Source organism: Calidris pugnax, unplaced genomic scaffold (genome assembly GCF_001431845.1).
Source record: "Calidris pugnax isolate Ruff unplaced genomic scaffold, ASM143184v1 scaffold56, whole genome shotgun sequence".
NCBI classification, from domain to species: domain Eukaryota; kingdom Metazoa; phylum Chordata; class Aves; order Charadriiformes; family Scolopacidae; genus Calidris; species Calidris pugnax.
The window spans coordinates 13,909,786-13,930,389 of NW_015090839.1; the positions used below are offsets into that span (position 1 = coordinate 13,909,786).

General features: G+C 33.5%; 1 protein-coding gene across 2 annotated transcripts in view; it reads right to left on the reverse strand.

Moving 5' to 3' along the window:
* Positions 1 to 20,604, reverse strand: part of FMN1 (formin 1) — a 145,661-nt gene that overhangs the window by 94,749 nt on the left and 30,308 nt on the right. For both annotated transcript variants that reach the window (XM_014941926.1, XM_014941925.1), the window contains 2 exons: positions 5,636 to 6,420; positions 1,277 to 1,427 (listed from right to left, as the gene is read on the reverse strand). In XM_014941926.1, coding sequence (XP_014797412.1) covers positions 1,277 to 1,427; positions 5,636 to 6,420 — 936 coding nt within the window. The remainder of the gene's footprint in view (positions 1 to 1,276; positions 1,428 to 5,635; positions 6,421 to 20,604) is intronic.

A 20,604-nucleotide genomic window follows, 5' to 3' on the forward strand; every position in this document is an offset into this window, starting at 1 on the left:
TATTTCCTAATAAAAAATTCTGTCCGAAAGAGGTAAATTAATGAACTGTAAAAACAGATTTTAGAAAAAGGGCATCAGAAATAGGAACTAATGGGATTTACAGATACAGCTGAGTTCTACGTGACATATAGACTTGAAGCATTTGTCAAGTAAAATATGTAAAAATAGTTTTCACAGAGAGGTTCATGTCTAACTTCAATCTAACATTTGAAGGACTTTAACAGCTAAGCATTTCTTTACGGTGCATGCCCCCATCCTGACCTCATTTTTCATTTTTCACTTTTTGCATCACATGAGTTTGAGTTTTATAAATTCTATAGCCTTATTTACACTTCTTAATAACTGTTGCACTAAGACATAATACAGGAAGTTTATGATCCAAGATGTTTTAAAAGATCTGATTGTGATGATATATGTCTATGTACGTATATTTCACATTATATGCATTACAAAATTGTAAATTTAGATAGCATAGCTTACATACAAAGTGCCCTCTTGTGGTTCCAATCAGGTAAACTCAACCTGATTTATGATACAGTATATATTTAAATGATATATAACCACATGGTTTCAGGAAAAGAGTATCGATTATTATTCAGCCTAGAATATTTCCTGCAACAAATGCAACTGATGCCATTTTTTTGTTCTCTCTGCACACAGTAACTGACAAGTACAATCTCTCTCTGTAACGGACCATGTCTGAGGCAGACAATACCTGCATTACGCTAATGACATGGATGCTGCATAAACTTTTGGCCATTAAAGGCATGATTTTCCTGTCCCCTTCCTGACACAGCTCTTTAGCTATACTGGAAAAAAGGTGTTTTGGTATTCCTTATTCAAAATGTTTAACATTTCTATCTTGCTTTATACTTTATTTTTCCAGTAAAATAATCTCAATGGAAGAGAGGTTTGCTAGAATAACTTAATGACAATCTTCAACTATAAATCAGTTCAAGGGCAGACATGGCCTGAAATATTGGCATTTTTAGATTCATATTAGAACTTCCAATTCAGTTCTCCTATACAATGTATTTTCTACCTCACTGGGATGGAGAACTTTCATTTTCAAAGGCAAGAAATCTTCCAAGGTAAACAATAACCCTGAATTCTCAAGTAAGAGTTGAATCAGCAATCCACCTATTTTGCTTTAAAATGAAATTTACAAACCCATCTATTAACTGTTCATTCAACAATAAATAAAACAGGAGTTTTCTTAAAATGTAAAACTAAACAGCAACACATGAAAAAGCAAACACAAAGAAATAACAAATACCTTTTTGGCCTTGGTTTTTTTTTCATAAGTCTCTGATAGTGGTTTTCTTTTTTCCTGAGTGGTGTCTTTGGAGAATAAATATTCAAACTCAGTAGTATCGAATATATTAGGTTCTTCTAGTGATTCCCATAATGTTGGCATAGCAGTTTTTCTATAAAGGGAAAGGTAATAATAAAATCTCCAATTAACATTTATGAAAAATCATAATACACATCTAGCCACAACGGATGAAAATCCATAGATGTAAAACTCAAAGCAACATGCACTGCTGCTATAGAAACAGCTTTCCTTTCCTATAACTTGTTCTTGTAAGGAGTCAAAATGTTTTGCAGAAGACTGTACCAAAAATGTAGCTATTTAGTATCCGTGCCTGCTAGCCTATCAAAATGAATTCTTTGTATTGTACAGTATTTTGTGCAACAACCAAATATTACAACTGCAGCGTGTGCAAATACATCTCAAGAGATTTCTGGCACTTCAGCTAGGATTAGGAGTATTTCAACAGCAGCTTTTTTGAGAAATTCCAAGTAATCAAATTAGACCTATAAAAATAAACAATATCAACAAATAGCAAACAAACTTTATTCAAGCATGTTTCAAGAGCATTTGGGTCATTTGTACAGGACTTGATTCACTTCATGTTAGTTGCAGATGTTGTATGCTCATATTTATTTTTGTTGCAGTTCTGAGAAACAAGGGTAATTATGTGGCCTATATTTTGGGAGATTAACCAGTATTCCGCTCCATTCAACTGACTGTAAATTTCAAATGTGGATTATCTTTCCTTCTTTTTTTGCCTTCCAAGACCAGATTTAGTTTTGGAACACTTTGGAACTTGTTTACACAATTCTCTAGTTTTACTGGGATTTGGGGAAAATCCTATGTAGTGTTGCAAACAGGGAACTTCAGTTCTGAATGAGCTTTGTTGCAAAATTTCAAAACTTAGGAAAATATGTGAGACAAAATTCTGAGTGCTCTTCCTGTCTATCAGTAGAAGGTGGGCCAACTTCTTCCAGCAGATGTCACTAAAAGGCAGTCAAATTATATGCAGTTTAAAAAAAGTGAGGAAAACCTCTATAAAATGCAAATGGCTGATGTCACTAAACTTTTATTATATCTAATATGCAAAAAAATTAAAATACCTACCAATTTAAGGGGAACTAAAATTAATTCATTTTTTTCAAATTTAGGGTTTTTTTTCTATTTAATACTCAATCGTACATATATTATCATAAACGTTTAAGGAACGCTAATTTTTCTATTAGCATCTGCTGATGCAGCATATTCTGTCACAGGACACGCTTCTCACAGATCCACAGCTCTCTGAGATCAGCCATAGTATCAGCTACACTGAAGAATGAAGGATTCTTTCTGGATCTGTAACAAGAACTTCGAAGACCTGGATAGCTCTTGATCTGAGCAGCAGACCCTTGAAGAAGTTTCCAGGTCTAGTGCAGACCATGAAAATGCTGGACTATCACATCTGGTGACCAGCAGTTCACCAGAAAGCTATGACTTCAACCATATCTTGCATTCAGCAAAAGTTCAACAAACCAGCAATATTTCAGAACAAACATTTTTATTTCAGTGAATTGATAGGAAGAATTAGAATATAGTTTATTTATGGACCAACTATTCATTCACTACAAAACAGTTTTTCACTAGTAATTTTGGGAAAGTAAAACCAAAGTGCTCAAAATTGCTGCTCCAAAATACTTCAATGCCTTTAATTCTGAATCATTGAAAGAATATAACTGACATTTCATTAATTGTTTGTTCCTGTAAAATATTTTATTGTCACCTCACAATGCTTTATTATATGAGAATAATGATTCTTTCTCATCAAAATAAATTCAGATTAAAAGCTGTAAACTAAAATAAAATTCATATTTAAATACATTTAAATGCAGATATTTACTTTAGCAGTGTTTAGATATAATCCTTAAAATAACTTAAAAAGATATTAATTTAAGAATTATCGTAAATAATTTGCAATACTTAAAAGACTAATTTATAGTGACTTCTTATAATAGTATAATAATCTATAATAATGTGTAATATAATTCCTAATATATTGATAAAATATGTAATAATATAGTCACTATATACAATATAACACAGTATGTAATTGTGTATATACAGTATAGCATATATATTATTATGTTATGACTATAAGTCATATATAATATTATAATGTCTTTAATTTTTATAAATAAACTTAGGATCTTTGTAAATGCACTTATGCTAAAATAATTTTGAACACAGATCACAATGATTTGAATTTTAAGACCCAAATAATCACATCATTTCTTTAGCTGCGTTAACATAGGACCTGGATTTTTAATTCATGATTTTAGCAACTTCTTGTTAAACTAGAAATGGTCTGTGCTGCTTAAGTATCCCCCAAAATTACTTTTTGAGCCAACTCTCTTAATGGCGCTCTATGTTCCATTAACACACACTTAAAGCAAAGTTAGAATTGGCCAAAATCCAAATGAGCAGCTGAGCAGCACTGACACCACATACCCCTGTGGCAGTAAGGCATGCTTGCTGTCCCAGAAAGCGTAAATAAGAGTACTTATTTTCTCCTGCTGGCTGAACGAATGGATAGCATAAAAAAAAACTTGTGGGAACATTTAAGAAAAACTGTCCAAAAATTGTTCATTTATGTCTGTTAACCAAATGATCCCTTAAAAACAAATCCATAAAACAATATATTTCATAGTATCTTTGGATTTGCTACAACAGTATATAGTATTAGACTACTTTCATGGAATCACAGAACGGTTGGGTCAGAAGGGATGTTTAAAGATTATCTAGTCCTGCCCCCTCAGGCAGGGACATGTTTCACAAGACCTCAAAATTCCATCCAACCTGACCTTGAAGACTTCCAATGATGAGGTAATTACAGCTTCTCCGGGCAACCTGTTCCAGAATCTCACCAACCTTGTTGTAAAAAATTCCTTCCTTACATCCAATTATGAAATCTAAATCTACCTCCTTTCAGTTTAAAACTATATCCCCTTGTCCTGTCACTACTGGCCTTGGTAAAAACTCTTTCTCCATTGTTCTCATAAGCCCCCTTTATATATTGAAAAGCCATAATAAGATGCCCTTCTTCTCCAGGCTGAAGAACCCCAATTCTCTCAGCCTGTCCTCACAGGAGAGGTACTGCAGCCCTCTGATTGTTTTCATGGTCCTCCTCTGGAGCTGCTTCAACAGGTCTATGTCTTTCTTGTATTTGGGGGCCCCAGAGCTGGATGGTCTCCACGTGAGATGAGACTCCAGGTGACATCCAACAACAGCAGATTAGAGGGAGAGAATCACTTCCCTTCACCTGCTGGCCATGTTTCTTTTAATACAGCCCAAGATATGGTTGGCTTTCTGGACTTTAAGCTCACTTTGCCATCTCATGTCCAATTTTTCATCAACCAGTATCCCCAAGTTCTTCTCTGCAGGGCTGCTCTCAATCCATTCATCCCTTAGTCTTGATATTAAGGATTGCCCCTACTCAGGTGCACAACCTTGCACTTGGCCTTGTTGAACTTAATTATGTTTTTGCATGGGCCCACTCCTCCAGCCTGTCAAGGTCCCTCTGTATAGCACCCCTTCCCTCAGTGTATCTAGTGTTTTATACCAGCACTAAATCACAATCAGATTAGTACTTTTAAAAATTTTTATATTTATTTTTTGAAATTATATAGGTCTCTGTCAGTACTGAGATTTCTCCATAATGGATGCTTTAGGCCACAGGTTCCTGAACTGCTTATATTTATATATAAGCTTTAATTTTTCTGCTCTGACAGAATTATACATAGAGCTTAAGTTCTGACAATGACACAACATAGTGCTCTGAAGATGGTACCACCTGAAGTGACTGGAAAGCAAAAATGAAACTCTTAAGTTCTCACCTGACCAAACTTTAACATTTCAATTCTAATTAAGATTATTTGAAAAAAAAAAACAAACAAAAACTTCCTAACATCTTCACTACCTTTTTACTCTTTAGCCTAGAAACCACCTTGTCACTAGAGTTGTCTATGTAGTACTTGGACTTATGGGAAGAAAACTACAAAATTTCTTTTTGTCATAATGCACATAATTTTCATTTATAATGCATATAATTTTAATTTTTATGTGATATTTTAAGATAATTTCTTATGATCTATTTTTAGACTTCTAGAACGGATTCTTTTTTTTTTCTTAAAACATGTAAATTCCATGCCTCTACACTGATTTTGTTACACATTCCTAGACTCCTAGACTGTTAACTTTTTGTTATTAAGTCTTAAATAGTATACATACTCTTGTATCATGGCCTATAAATAACAACTCTAAGTCCAAATAAATGTATTTTACCTGCTGTCTTGTAATTGTATCCGTGTCCAATACAAAGGCTTCATGGGACGGCTCGGTTCAATGGCAGGCTTCCGAGGTCCTTGGTTTGAAGATAAAGTGCTATTAAAAAAGAACCCAGGCCCAGGTGGTGGAGGAGGTGGAGGCAATCCAGATCCAGGCAGTGGAGGAGGAACAGGAGGTCCCAACCCTGGAAGCGGTGGTGGTGGTGGTGGCGCCTGAAAACTCCCACAGCCTTCAGAAAGCGGAGGTGGCAATAGTGGACCAGATCCCAACTGAGATGTCAGTGAAGCCGGATCCATTGGCAAAGGTGGTGGTTGAGGAACTAGACCTGGCAGTGAAGAATCAGGAAGGGGAGGAGGAGGAGGAGGAGGTGGTGGTGGAGGTGGTGGTGGTGGAGGAGGCAGCATTTGTTTTGGTGGACAAGATAAGACACTTTCTGAAGACTGTACATTGTAATTATCCTTATTTTCACTTTGGGCAGAAATACTATGTGACAAAGAAGAAATATTAAGCTTTTTGGGTACTATTTGGTTATTTTTCACAGCTCTGTTTTCTTCTTCACTAGGCTTTATGAAAGTTTCTCTGTCAGTCTGTATACATACGTTTCGGTATGTCTTTGGTGGGTTATTATCTTCAGTAGAAACACCAATATCCTTTGCTTTTTCATTTCTTCTGTTCAATTTATTATCAAGTTCATTTTTCAGATGTGCAATGGTTTCCTCAAGCTGAGCAGTTAATTCAGCATGTTCTCCACGAATATCGAATACCCTGAGTTCAAACTGAGACTGCAGAACAACAACAACAAGAAAACCCTTAGTGCAAATATTTTTCTAAAGTGTTTATTTTGTAGTTATTAAAAATCTTCACATTTAGACTATGTTCTTACGCTAAGCAAACCATAATGACATAAATTTCCCAGTTCTAAATGGCTTTATTGCAAGTTATTACCTAATTGGAGAATTATTAATCTTTAAAGAAAGGTAAGTGGTGTTTTTCAACAAAACATTTTATGAGTAAATACCCAGAACATCAATTTAGCTAATTCTAACTTGTACCTTGACTTTCAGCAGAATCAGTTTTTAATTGCTGAATGCAATAATTAATAGTTTATTATGGGAAAAGGGTACTTTTTTCAAATGGTATTGTACCTAATGACATGATTTTATTGACCATTTCATTTCATAAATGTCATATATACACTTAACATGTTACGAAGTAAAAAATAGATTAAACATAACAGAGATTGATATTCCTCCCAGATAAAACATTAAATGAACAAATTAAAACACTTTCTCAATCTATTAGAAGTGTTCTCATTGATTACATTCAGAGGTACAAATTTATCCTTACTATTAGAGTAAAATTTAATTTCTACCTGTTATATTTTAATCTACAATTCAGTAACAAATCTTAGAACCAACAGGATCAAAAGGATTTCACTAAGGTAAAAGGAAATAGCAATCTTTCAAGAATATATGTAGGTAAGGAAGAAAAAAATCCCACTTCTTAAGCACAGATCAAAAAAATACAAAACACTTGACACAGAAATATCTCCTTTAAATAATCAAATCCAATACTGATATTCCAGATGATTAAGTCTCTACAAGGTATTTTCTGTTATGCCATGATACTAGCAGGCTGACTAGAGTTATCTTGTTTCTTTGCAAGGCAATAACTCCTGAAAGAGCATTTAGCATGGTTCTTTCAGGATCTCTGCACAAAGGAAACCCAACGTTTCAACAGAAGCAGCCAATGAGATGTGATTTTCTCAAATTCCTGCAGGAGTAGCAATTTATAATTAAAAAATTCCCAAACAGTGCTGGTCAGAACTGGTAACGTAGCACTCCCTACTTATCACTCTAACTTGAGTATTAGGCCAGAGTTAACAGTTTAACAGAGTTTACAGTATTAATTAATATTCATTCAAGTCATGCATGTGTAGCTCATTATGGCAAATACAGTAGCATAATGTACTGTAATTTTGTATCATACAAAGAAGCTTGAATACAAACAATATATGTTACTTCTTAAAGCAGTATGATCAGCTTATGTTTTAATAAATTTGTGAAGATAAAGTCCAAAGTAAGCAATCTAGAAATACTGGATACAAATTGCTCCTTTTCTTAACTGGAAAGTGTAAAGGTGGGAAATCAAGTTGCAAGTCTTGCAAAGATAATCAAATAGACTTGTACTGGAAACAACCAATTTCTTTTAATTTTATAGAAGAACTAAGACCAATATGTTGGTTTTTTTTTCTTTTCCTACTGTTACTCTGTCAGTTTGTTGTTGCTTAGCTTAATTATTAGTTCAGTTCAAACATCACAAGATTTTCTGCCATGTGAATTGCTCCAGAGCAACCACCTTTTTTTAAACTGGGCATACTGATCCATAAATGAGGTAATGAAGTATGTTTGCCTTAGGGAATTTATTTTGTTTATCATATTCTTTTGCCCCTATTGGACATCAAAAACTCCCTGATAGAACAATTTACTTTAAACATTAAAGATTTTCCCAGCAGTAAATCTGAAGTCACCTTAAAAACACACTGTAAAACAAGCACAGTATTTAACAAAACTACTTATTACATTTAACTGGGCATGAAAGCAACTGTGGTAGTATTATACACCTTTTAAATTACAGATCTTCAGTCTTTAATTAACAATATAAAATTGGTGGTTTAAGCTCAAAATTATATTTTAGGCAGTAGTTTAATGCTTTGCCTTGCTTTTTACTCTTTCATACTTTCAAAATTATTTTCTGTTAATAAAAATAATAAAATTATTAATATAAACAAGAATAAAAACTAAAATTACTAAGCACAAACACATATTAACAAATATGACACACTGGGAATCTGTGTTGAACATTTCATCAATGTAAAAGATGTCTCATCCAACTGACTGCAATATAAAACAGCAATAAGCAATAAACTAAGTTTTTATTTTAATTATCTTACATCTCAAAACATGTCTTGTTCACCAAAATAAGATCAAGCAATATTGAAACCTTTTCAGTTTACATAACTATGATAGTATTTTCAACAAAATTTTCAAGAATAGGTATATTAACATATACTATTTTTCTATACCTACGTAAATAATCTATACATTTTCTTAATAAATGTATGCCTCCTGGAAAATATTACACCAAAAGGAAGAAATGCTCTAAAATCTTGTAATGAATCAAATAGAGATCAAACAGCTTCCTGTCATTCCACACAGGTAGAATTTCAACATTCTGTTATGAACGTATGTATAAAGTCTATTACATTTTCATTATTATATCAAAGAGGACTAGTTAGATACCTTCTCAACATGTAATATTAAATAATAAAGAAAAACAGTGTGTACTAAACTTAGGAATGTTTGACTCCTGAAATCAAGTTAATATCTTAAAATAATTTTTAAAAGAATTACAATTTTCACTTGTCTATGGCTTAAAACTTTTTACATGGTACTGCCTATTGGAAAATCAGAATGCAGACTGCAAAATACTTACTGATAATCACTAGGTCTCAATATACAAATATCAAAGGATCCTATGGAGAACTTAAATTAAATTAACTAAAATTAACTAAATTTAATTAATTGGATCAAACTAGATTTAAACAAAGATAAATTTCAATGGAACCTTCTTGTCAATACAACCATTCACTATGAAAGATGATTTCTTGACTTTACAAATGGGTTGTTCTTTAGAACTTGTGGGATTTGTATTAGTTTAGAATTCTTCCGACACATTAAACATCAAATTCATAGTTAGTATATTTATTATAAAGATAAGTCACTAAATTTTGCTATAGCACTTGGTGATACAGTACATATCCAAGCAAATATTTTCTTTTTTACAATTCATAAAACAAAAGATAGGAACAAAACAACTTTTTATACTTTATATTATTATAAACAAATCTAACATACCGAAATGAAAAACAATAGAAATATTTCCATCTCAAATTCTCAAGTGGGAAATAAATTAAAATTTACTTTTATACTATATGCTGTCACCAGAATCCTGAAATACTAAAAATATAATGTGAACAGAGACGTTTTATTGAATAGAAATTAGTGTTCAAAGCACTCATGCACAACCTTTCCAGTTAAAATACCATTTTCATCTAAATGGAAACCAAAGGCGTTTTTAACTGTACCATACATATGTCTACCAAAGCTTACTGTTTTATTTCCAGGTGCCTGTCAACAGTCCTTTAAAATGTTTATGATGGCTACATAACAATACCCATGGCTGCTGGGAAGAACCAATTTTTAGCTAAATTCCTATGTAGTGGAATTTGAATAGGTACAGTTCAAATTATTCAGTATCTTATTACTGAATCATGTCAGCAATTATTAGTATCAAGTTGGCAATATACCAAGTCTGTTTCCATGGCACGCCATGGACCGGACTTCTACAGGGAGTCTGGGAACTGCTGCTAGGGTGAACAATGACCAAAGGCTATTGCCAAAATGTAATAATTTGGTCACAGCTATCTTAAGCTCAATGAAATGGAAAAAAAATAAATCAGCAGGAAACAAGATGCCTCAGAGAGGGACAGTGCAGGAAGAAGGCTGGAGGGACAGAAGATAAGCGAAGAAGGCTGGAAACTAAAGCTTAGAAAGCCACCCTATGCAGCATGAATGAACATGATTTATTCCTGAGGAAGGGTAGGTGATTTGGAAAACTATTAGAGTAGAATGCCTGTATAAATTTCTATATTAAATGAAAGCAAGACATTATGAAGAACAATTTGGGAGATGTTCATAAGCATGTTTTAGACATAGAGGGGAACAATTTCTTCATTTAAAAAATGCATTTGCCACTCTGCTGACTTGTTTAAAAACCTGGTAGCCCACTTCACAACAACATTCCTGTATGAAATTAGGACTGGATATGTAAATTCAACACCCAACAAATGAGTGCAAGGAACACATTTTTTTACTCCCTTGACCATCTCACTTTCTTGCAGCATTACTCCCCTCTTTCAGGGAGTATATCAAACTAAGCCCTCGGGCCTTGGCACGTACAGGATCTCTGGCTTCTCATTGGCTCAATGACTGTTGACAGTCAGTGACATTATCTAGTTTTTGTTACATATTTCTGCCTCTCCTGTACACACACATAAAATTGATACTTACAGCTACCTAAATTTCCATGATGGTAGAGATATATCTTCTCCAGATTCCTGTTACAAATACCAGATTAGAGGCATGTACATTTCAATAAAATCGTACTATGACTATTTTTATTTCATATTCCAGCTCAAAAAGAAAATATAAATATATAAATAAAGGTATTGTAAAAGCCTTAATATGCTGAAATCAGATTTCAATCATAATTTTGTCTCCACCTCACCCTTATTGGACAACACCCCCCTTGTTTCCTTAGTTTCTTTCTGTTTCTATTGCTGAAGCATACTTCCTCTTTACCCTTAAATTCCCTTTGCAAGATATACTTCAGCTTGACTGTTGTCAACTGTCTTAATCCTTTTGTGACCTCTAAACTAACCTTCCTGGCTGATGTACCTCTTTTTCCATTTTCCCAGAGGCTCTTGGTTTCCACCTAATATTCATTTTGAAGAAGCTGAATAAATACATGGTTCTGCCTATCCCTCTTGCTGTTAAGTCTTACTTTGCTTCCAAATCTGTGCTTGCTTGCAATGTGTGTTGCAGTTTTTCCACCTCTGATTCTGACTAAATAATGTCCGGCTTATTTGCTATTGAAGCCTCACCAGTACAGCTGCACTCACAAATGACTGCCTGTCATTTCTCAGGGTTTGTCTGGTATCCACCATTGGAACGAGCATGATCCATTTTTCCTGAGTAAATTCACCTCACCGCAGCAAATGATCCCAGCTGACTTTCAGTTCCCTTAAAGACATTCATACATGAGCTACAATGTGATTTTATATGAACAAAGACTTTCTAATCATAACCTAGAATTGCTCTGACATGAGACGTTTAAGAACAATTTGTATGTATGAATATGAGTAAACCATAAATCTCGACAGTAATCTACATGCAAAAATGAGTTGCTGGCTTGTCATTAGTCAAGACACTACAAATGCTTAAAACTACCCTGAGAAGTGTAACAGTAAGACATAAAAAAAAGTTCTTTAAAACAGTTTTTAGAGCAAGCAGTATGCAGAACTTTTGCTTTGAAAGTGCAAGTTAATGCTTCACAGTTAATGCTTAATATTTTTTCACCACTGTTTACAGTGCAATTCTACTCTGAAAAGCGACTGTGTAAAAATGGCACGTCTTTAATGAACAAAGCTGTTCTATGTATATCAGAGACAGACCTCTTCTTTAACTGAGAAACACACACTTTTACTACTTTTTACTCTAATTAGCCTGGAAAAACACCACAGTAGAGAGAAAGTGAACTCAATTTTATTCCCTTCTCTGACTTTATACACTGATTGTTACATCTAACTAGTTACTTATGCCAAACTTTAAAAAAAATTGGGAACAAAGAAGACACAAAATATCTAAGGATATGCTTTCTAGAAGTGGAAATGCCTGGGGAAATAAAAGAAAAAAGAAAAATGATAAGAAGTATTGAGTTGCCGACGAAAAATATTTTTATAGACTTTACAGTTTTTTTTCTTAATAGTATTTTGGCCACCAAAGTACTGTGCATGGAAAGAGAGGAAAACCACATTTTTCACAGACAGGCTCTGACATTTCGGTTTTGTTCATTCCAACTAATTTCATCTTCAGTTTTTGGAGGAGTTCATACTTTTTATTCTTGTATTGTGTTGACAAAGAAAAAAAGGTCCTTTTTTGTTAAATCTCTGTCCTTGAAAAAACATACATTTGTTTTAAATTTTAACAACAATCAGAGATTTAGCAAAGCATTTCTCAGTGAAAAAAAACTAAACTTGTGCCAATTTACATAAAAATCAAAATTCCTCTCTAACAAATATAATCAGTTACATATGGTAAGTTACCATTTTCAAGAGGGCGCAGTAAGCATTATTCTTACACCTCACAGTGAAAAAGCAAGCTAAATGATTGACCATTCTCAAATGTTCCCAGAATTCTAAATATTTGTATAGGCTATGCATACAGATCCCAATTCTATTTCTAATTTTAAAATATTAAATGCATAGCTTTATAGAGGAAATGTAGCAAAAGTAGTTGGGAGGAAATTTGACCATAGTGGGTATACAGAACATTGTTTTTCTATATATTTTTGAGTTTTTAGTTCTTTAACAATGATTGACATTTGGATAGTTGACAAAGAAATACAGCCTTATAGCCAGTAATTTTGCAGTACAAAATTATTGGTACAGCACATCATTAAAATATACGCTGCAACATACAGATTATTTTCTTAAAATAAATGTGCATGATTACTTATACATAGGATTACAAATGGCTTAAAATTCACATAACATTTTAAGCACTATTTCACTTTCATAAATTAAATACTTACTGTGAAAATATATATCATGTTTGATATGTTACGAAATACAACTTCTGATCCAACAACACCTGCAATTACTTGCAAAAATTGATTTGTGATTCCTTGAACAATTACACCATTTCTACAAGGATATATTATGAAGAGGTCCTCAATCTCAGGTTACTACCCTTAAGTAAAACCTATAGATACCAAGCATGTAGCCATTTGCGTACACATTAAAAAAAGAGATATTATTATCCTCCAACAACTAAGTTGCACAATTATTCAACACTAATTATATTGCATTTTGACATGCCAAATATCATCAAACATCCAAAATCCAAAGCAGATCTTTACTAGTTTAACTATTTAAATAGTGAAGTAAAAATCTTTATTTATAAAGAAGAAACCTAGATGATCAAGTTGTTTATCCTATATTAAGAATTTTAATAATTAAGTATTTGAATATATCAGTTACACATTCAGAATGTGTCAGAATGCATCTTCCATGATAATTTCCTTCTTTACTTAATATTTTGTAGCCATCCTTAACAGATGGATTGCAATATTTAAACAATGTATATTTATATAACGAATGAAGTTGTTAAAAACTATTTCATTACAAAATGCATATTAGTGCAAGCTTAAGGAAGTTATTACAGAAAGTGTAACTGAAGACAGAAAGCTCAATTCAGTCAATGTGTCCACACTTCATGACTTGTACTTATACTATCTGAAGGTATATACTAATTTTAAAAAAAGATTGTCAGTAAAACTGCACAAGTTACATAAACTATCTAGCCAAAAGAACAAAGTAATGCCATCAACCTGGAATTTTGAATTAATTCATTAATTTCTCCTTCCAAAGCCTCCAATACAGATGAATATAAAATGAAATCAAGCCTTTTTTTCTAGACTGGTATAAAGGGAACGAGATGGTAAAGGAGTTTCATTATTTCTTCCCTCTCTCAACTTTTTGATTGTACTGAAATAATTGGTATCATCTTTCTCCTTGTCATGTCTGAAAGAAACACTATCTAACCAAGACCAACTTCAGAAACACAAAATAAACAATTTAATGAATGTATGAGAAAGCAATGCACTCAATACAAGTAGGTACTTAAAGGCAACCTGAGGAAAAATGACTTTTGAGAAATGCACTATGTTTTGTACTCTGTCTGCTGTTATTTCTGGTATTTTCTTATTCTTTCTTAAAAAATCTGCAAAACCAGGAAATTGCATTTCTCAGAATAGAGAAAATCCATGAGAAAATGAAGGTATTAACATAATAATATCTAATCTCTCTACTGCAAAAACATTCAAATCAAGCATGGCATTTTTACAGTGAGTATTTAAATTAACATATTCTTACATTTTCTTTTATGTTGATGTGTTTCTAATATTCTTCCAGTTCATTGTTCCAGTTTCAGTCAAAACTCTTTTGCATGTAGCCAGGAACATGTTCTTCATGCCACTTCAGAATTAGTTTGCATTTATAACACATTTTGAATACTACTATGCTATAGACTTAGTTCTGCATAAAAAAATAAGAAACATTTATTAACCTCTTCAGCTACCCTTCACTCTCCTCTCTGTATGGTATGTCAGTTGTATCACCCCTTTGCTTTGCTCCCTGCATTCATTTCCTAGCAATTTCCAGTGCTAGTGTTTCCTTTGTCTTTTCTATTTCACCTTCTGTGCATATTCAGCTGCATACTACATGGGAAATGTGGCACTAAAATTACTATATTCATTATAGGCTTGCTGTCACCTTTCACTTTTATTATATTATTATAAAATTATTCTTCTCCTAAATTGAATCCCATTCTATAGAAATTTGATGCTTTATACATGCTTTCTGTCTTTTCTTTCTCCTCTTCACCCTCTTCCAGGACCCAGAACCAATAATAGCCAGGCTACCTTCCTTCCAATTGCAAAGCCTGTGTGACTGTCTCCAACAAGAAGTCAAAAGATTTGCAAGCTTTTTGCCGGTGCATTTGTACATATTGAGTCTAGTGGCTCTATAAAGACAATAACTAACAAATAGCTGGGTTTTTTTTTAATATATATTTGTACCATAAGTTAAAAAAAAAAAAAAAACCACAAATGGAACTTATTAAGTACATCTGCTGACAATGGAATACAGTGAGAGTGGGAACTGAATCAGCTCATTCTATTCTTTCACACTAGTGCTAAGCTTTCAGTGACCATGTAAGAATAAAGGTAACAAACACACCTCCATTTTTGTCACTACAGGAAGAGTATGAATAGCCATTCGAAGCAGATCTATGACACAAGGACTCTGCAGCTGTTTTCTGTCCAGGATCATGAATTGCAAGAGACTATTCTGTACAAGAGAGAAACCACCCTTTGCATTATGGACTACACATAGTCTTATAATCTTCTTAGATTCAGCATTTCTTCTTCTGGCTGTTTGCAGACGTTCAGTTCCCTCTTACCATTCTGTCCTCTTTACCATGCTTCTCACAGAGTGATTTCCAGGTTGCTTTCCTCATCCTGATTGCCTGGTGTCTGCTCTGTAAATGTTCCTGTAAACTTACATTCATCTAGGTTTTGTTTCCTGCACATATATATATCCTCCCCTCAGCTCTTTCCTTCTGAATCATTTTAGATTACACAGATCAACTCACTTGGAGAATTTTGTTATACAATACATAGATCACAACGGCTCATCTATAGCCCTTGCTTTTCTGCAGCCGCCCTATTTACATGTAACTCAGATGCACCTTCTTATTAAGAGTAAATCCCTCACCCTCTCTGTAACTTCTAATCAAACACCCACATAAAACCCTTACTATCTTTGAAATATATTGGTAATCTCTCAAAATCCTGTAAACATTACAAATTCCAATATATGGAAAAATATTTCTAATAATGTTCATTGTACTCCACGGCATACTCCACATTTATCCTGTTATGTCAACTTTAGCACCGGGCAAGTGATTTACTCTACTGTGGCATCTCTGTGCCCACAGAGAAATCTCACTGGAATCTAAATCCTCCTTGAATCTGATATATGTATCAAGCAGAAAATTATTAATTACTTGGATCCACTAACTTCTTACCACAGGCACATTTGCCAAGCAATGCCATCCCTTGAGATAAAAGATAGCACTTCAAAAAAACTAGACTAAATATTACTGAATAAAGCCAACTATTAACAGCATGTGCTTAAGGGGGTAAATTTCAGATTATTAATAAATAAATATTAACAGCAGATAATTTAACATTTTGTGTAGATTTTATATATTTGGTAGGTAACATAGAATTACCACTAACACTAAAGTTTCTATTCATTTGAATGAATGTTTTTAGAAAGAATGAAACCATGAAAATATTCAACTGACAAAAACCACTATAAGCCTGCATGTACATCAGGTAGCAGTGAGAAGAGAATACCACACCCGCTAGAATTTTGCAAGTAAGCAGTGTACAGCAGCTAGAAGAGGCCATGTAACATCCAGCATGTGTCACACCACGCAGAAAGGGAGCAATCCTTGCAGAAACTGACCATGCATTGATTATTCCTAAATGCAGGCTATGTTATGCTAGGAAAAAATCATCTTATATGGTTTGTAAAAAAGGAGTAGCCAGCTAAATTGAGACCTAGCTATAAATTCCAAGGAAAAACTGATACTTTCATGGACAATTTCACTGGTAAAATCTCACATATTATTAAATTCTGTTAAACATTTAAATGCTGCAGAATGGAATGAGGCAATTCAGCATGCAATATATAAATAAATGTAAATGTTACATTGCCTACAACGTCTCTGAGGCCAAGCTAATTCAAGAATGAAACCACACCATATGTTAAAAATTCATTTCAAACCTCCGTTGAATGAGCACCATGGACAATTAACATATAGAATCAAACGTGATAACAGCAGCCTTTCCTATTGCAAACATTGTAGTTATTTCCTTATTCTGCTTCTCACTTGCAGCTGCTACCTTAGTCTTAGGACAACCTCGGTTACTATCTCTGTATAGATACAAAAATGCTAACACCTATGCTTTATGGTGGTGTTCAAAAAATTATAAACAATGACAAAAAAAAATATTGCTAATCAAATATTTTGAAATACAATATATAAAAATATAGACCAGCATTAAAAATTCTATTTTATTTAATCACTTGTTTTGATGACAATTTACTTTAAAGAAGTTGCCAGGGAAATCATATGAATCATTACTTTTCCTGATACATATAATGATTTGGCATGTAAAATGTGAAAACAATGCAAAAAATGGCTGAAAACACATTGAAGATGAATTTTCAGTGACACAAACTACAGAGGCAGTATGGATCCAATAAGAAAACCGATTGTAGCAGAGAGCAAGTTGTCTCTGATCTTGGGAGAATGTTTTTGGACACCTAACAGCTTTTTTATTACTGTGGCTGATTAAAATGAAAAGCCTTACTACTAAAATGTTCTTTTTGATGAGTTTTTTTGCCATGAACTATAGACCTTGCAGTCCAGTGGGATACAAATCCTTTGATCCTGTGCAGTCACATAAATTCAAAGTCGTAAAACAACATTGAATTTGATTTTATTAGTGTGGCTGATGTTGCCAGAATTGTAATACAACCTTGTTTTTCTTCTCTTTTCTTCCTTTTCTTTTGGGGAGGGGGTAGAGAGGAAAGGGGAGTTTACTGTCAACATTGCTTCACAGTATAAAGAACTAATTTCTTTGGCAACCAGACTTCAAGATTAAGCCATTATAACAAAGCTTTGTAACTACATAGGAAAGTAATGATATATATCACACTTTGCTAAGTTGCAACCAAAGATTTGGTTGAAGCAAAAGTCGAAGCAAAAAGCAGTGTAACTACACCGTATGGAAAACAGCAAGCAAAGGTTAAGTTATATATCTATAGAAGGATAACGGGCAACAATGAAAACTATTTTCCAATAGGAAATGTCCAGCAAAATCATGCTATGAATTCACTATGAGAACAAAATAAAGTAACTCCACACTTAGAAACAGAACATTTTCATTCTGTATGAGCCTAATTTTTTGTCTAAAAATTCTAATACCTACACTGAGGAGATGACTGCCCTCCACCAATATTAGAGAGTTCACATGTAGAATGAAAAGAACTAAAAGATTATGAGGTGTAGCAAGCCATTCACATCCTAGCTATGGAGAAAAAATATTTTTCTGGGGCCTTTCTTATATCAGATATCAAAATAACAACGGAGGCTCAATTTTATTTTAAGGAACATAGTCACCCGAAAGAGCAATTCTCTGATGCTTACAATTCCCACATTCCTCACAAGATATAGAAAAGGACCTCAACACACCAAAACAAATGGATTGCTTGGTGAAATAGTCCTTCCTTCAACATAAAATATATTATAGTACAAAAAATACTACCTCTTTCTCTGTAGCAAAGGAAATGAAGTCAGAGGTTAATTTCACATTCAGCTTCACATACAGCAGTTTTCATTAAGTTACACACTTTCTACAGAAGGACTAAAAAAAAAACCTATTCAATTTTTCACAATCCCATTACAGAAAAGATTTTTTTTTTTGTATTGACAATATAATACTTGCCTCAATTACACTGATTAAAGATAATATTCAAACTGCAGATACCCTTGTCAAAGTAAAATCCATGAGGAGATCTTACACACACACGAGGTTATCTTTCATGACTTGTATCTTAGTTTAACTGGGAAGCTTCCCACTCTGCAGATACTACCATAAACTTTAGTGGTAAACAAAAGAAGACAGTTTTTAAATATTCACCAATCGGGCAACATTTAGAAGAAAACCCAACACTTTGTTTATAACCAGTCTTCTTTTTAACATTGTAGAGACGTTTATGCTACTCTTAGCAGATAAAGATACCAGAACATCTATCTAAGATACAGTTTATGAACTCCAGAGATTTTACCTGGATAAACAGCATTATAACATCAATTATGGAAATGATTCTGTAATAGTGTAAAAGACACTAATATACTAAACTAATGTATACTACATACTAATTACACACCATCACATTATTCAATACGTTCCCATTACGGAATTTGAAGGAAATGTTGCACACACAAAAATATGTTAAAAAAACCAACCTTGGTCAATTACTCAAAAGAGAAAACTATAAGTGTGGCTGCCAGATCAACCTTAGTTTTCTCCATCTCCATCAATGTTTCCATGTAGGGCAGCTACACAGAAACTTTCTCATCGACAGAATCAGTATCTCATGATGGGAGTTATTCCAGACAATAATTAAAAACTATACTATGAAAAAGCTGTGAGCTTTTAAAACTTCTGTATTATGTGTGCTGAAGTTGAAAGGTATATAATTAACAAAGCATGGAACCTCAGGAAGAGAGACAACAGTGTCATGGTAAAAGCATGATAATGCCGACCTGGAAAAGGAGATTCTATACTTGCTCAAACTGCAGAGTTCCTGCAAGATGAGTCACAAGTCATTTTAGTCTGTTTCTCAAGTGGTAACCTTATTTTCTAAGCAACGATCTTGAGATTCTGGGATCCAATGTATAATTGCAAGGTATTTAAAAATTACCATATATGCAAATGTACACATCCTAATAAATAAATTATACCTTAGGTCCCTGTGCATAAAATAGTATTACTATTAATAATAATAATACATCCCTATATGAATACATATTGTAAAATCCAGTTTATACATCCTGACAAATTAAAACTTGTGACACTAGAAAATCCATGATGAAACTATGTACATTCAGATCACATTTTGACTAATAAACAAGGGAGGTTATTACTCACCGACCAAAAAAATAAAAACAAATATTGTGTAGACTGCATTCATTCTAGGATATGTATTCTGGGGAAAATTGTCCACTTTTAAGTAAAACTTGTATCCTCAGCCAAGTCTCTGCAATTTATCTCCTAAAGTTTTCTGTATTAACTTATGGACTACTTCTTTCCCCCTCCAACTCACCAGTCTCATCCTAGTATCTCTACTCACCGTTTTCTACCTACAGCTCCACCTCTCACATCTCCATACATCTTTTCAGCTCTTCTAATCTGCTTCAAATTCCAGTGGCTTTTCTTTCACATTGCCTCATCATCAAAAAGACGACAAGAGACAGGGTTCTAGCCTTAAGTTTCAAAGTACCCTTGGAAGAGGGATCTCACCTATACAAAAGTAACTTGTGGCATCCATTAGTAAGTGGAACTTAGTTTTGCCCCGGTGTTATTTTATAACAACTTTGGTGGGTTTGGTATCTTCAGTGGCTTTGTGGAAATGGCACTTTAAAAATTTGGTCAGCACCAGAAAATGCAATAGAATAAGCAGTAGCTTTGCAAAGTCAGAAGCTGCTAAAATCTGAAGTCTTTACTGAATATGACAAAAATAGTTTTGTTTCAAAAGATCATCTTAAAGATCATCTAGTCCAACCATCAACCTAACTCTGACAAAAAATAAATATGAAATAGGAATAAATAGGAAATAAAAATTACTAAACCATATTCCTGAGGACCATGATGTATTTCATTCAGAGAAATGGCTTACAATACTCAATTCAAAAAATATCTGG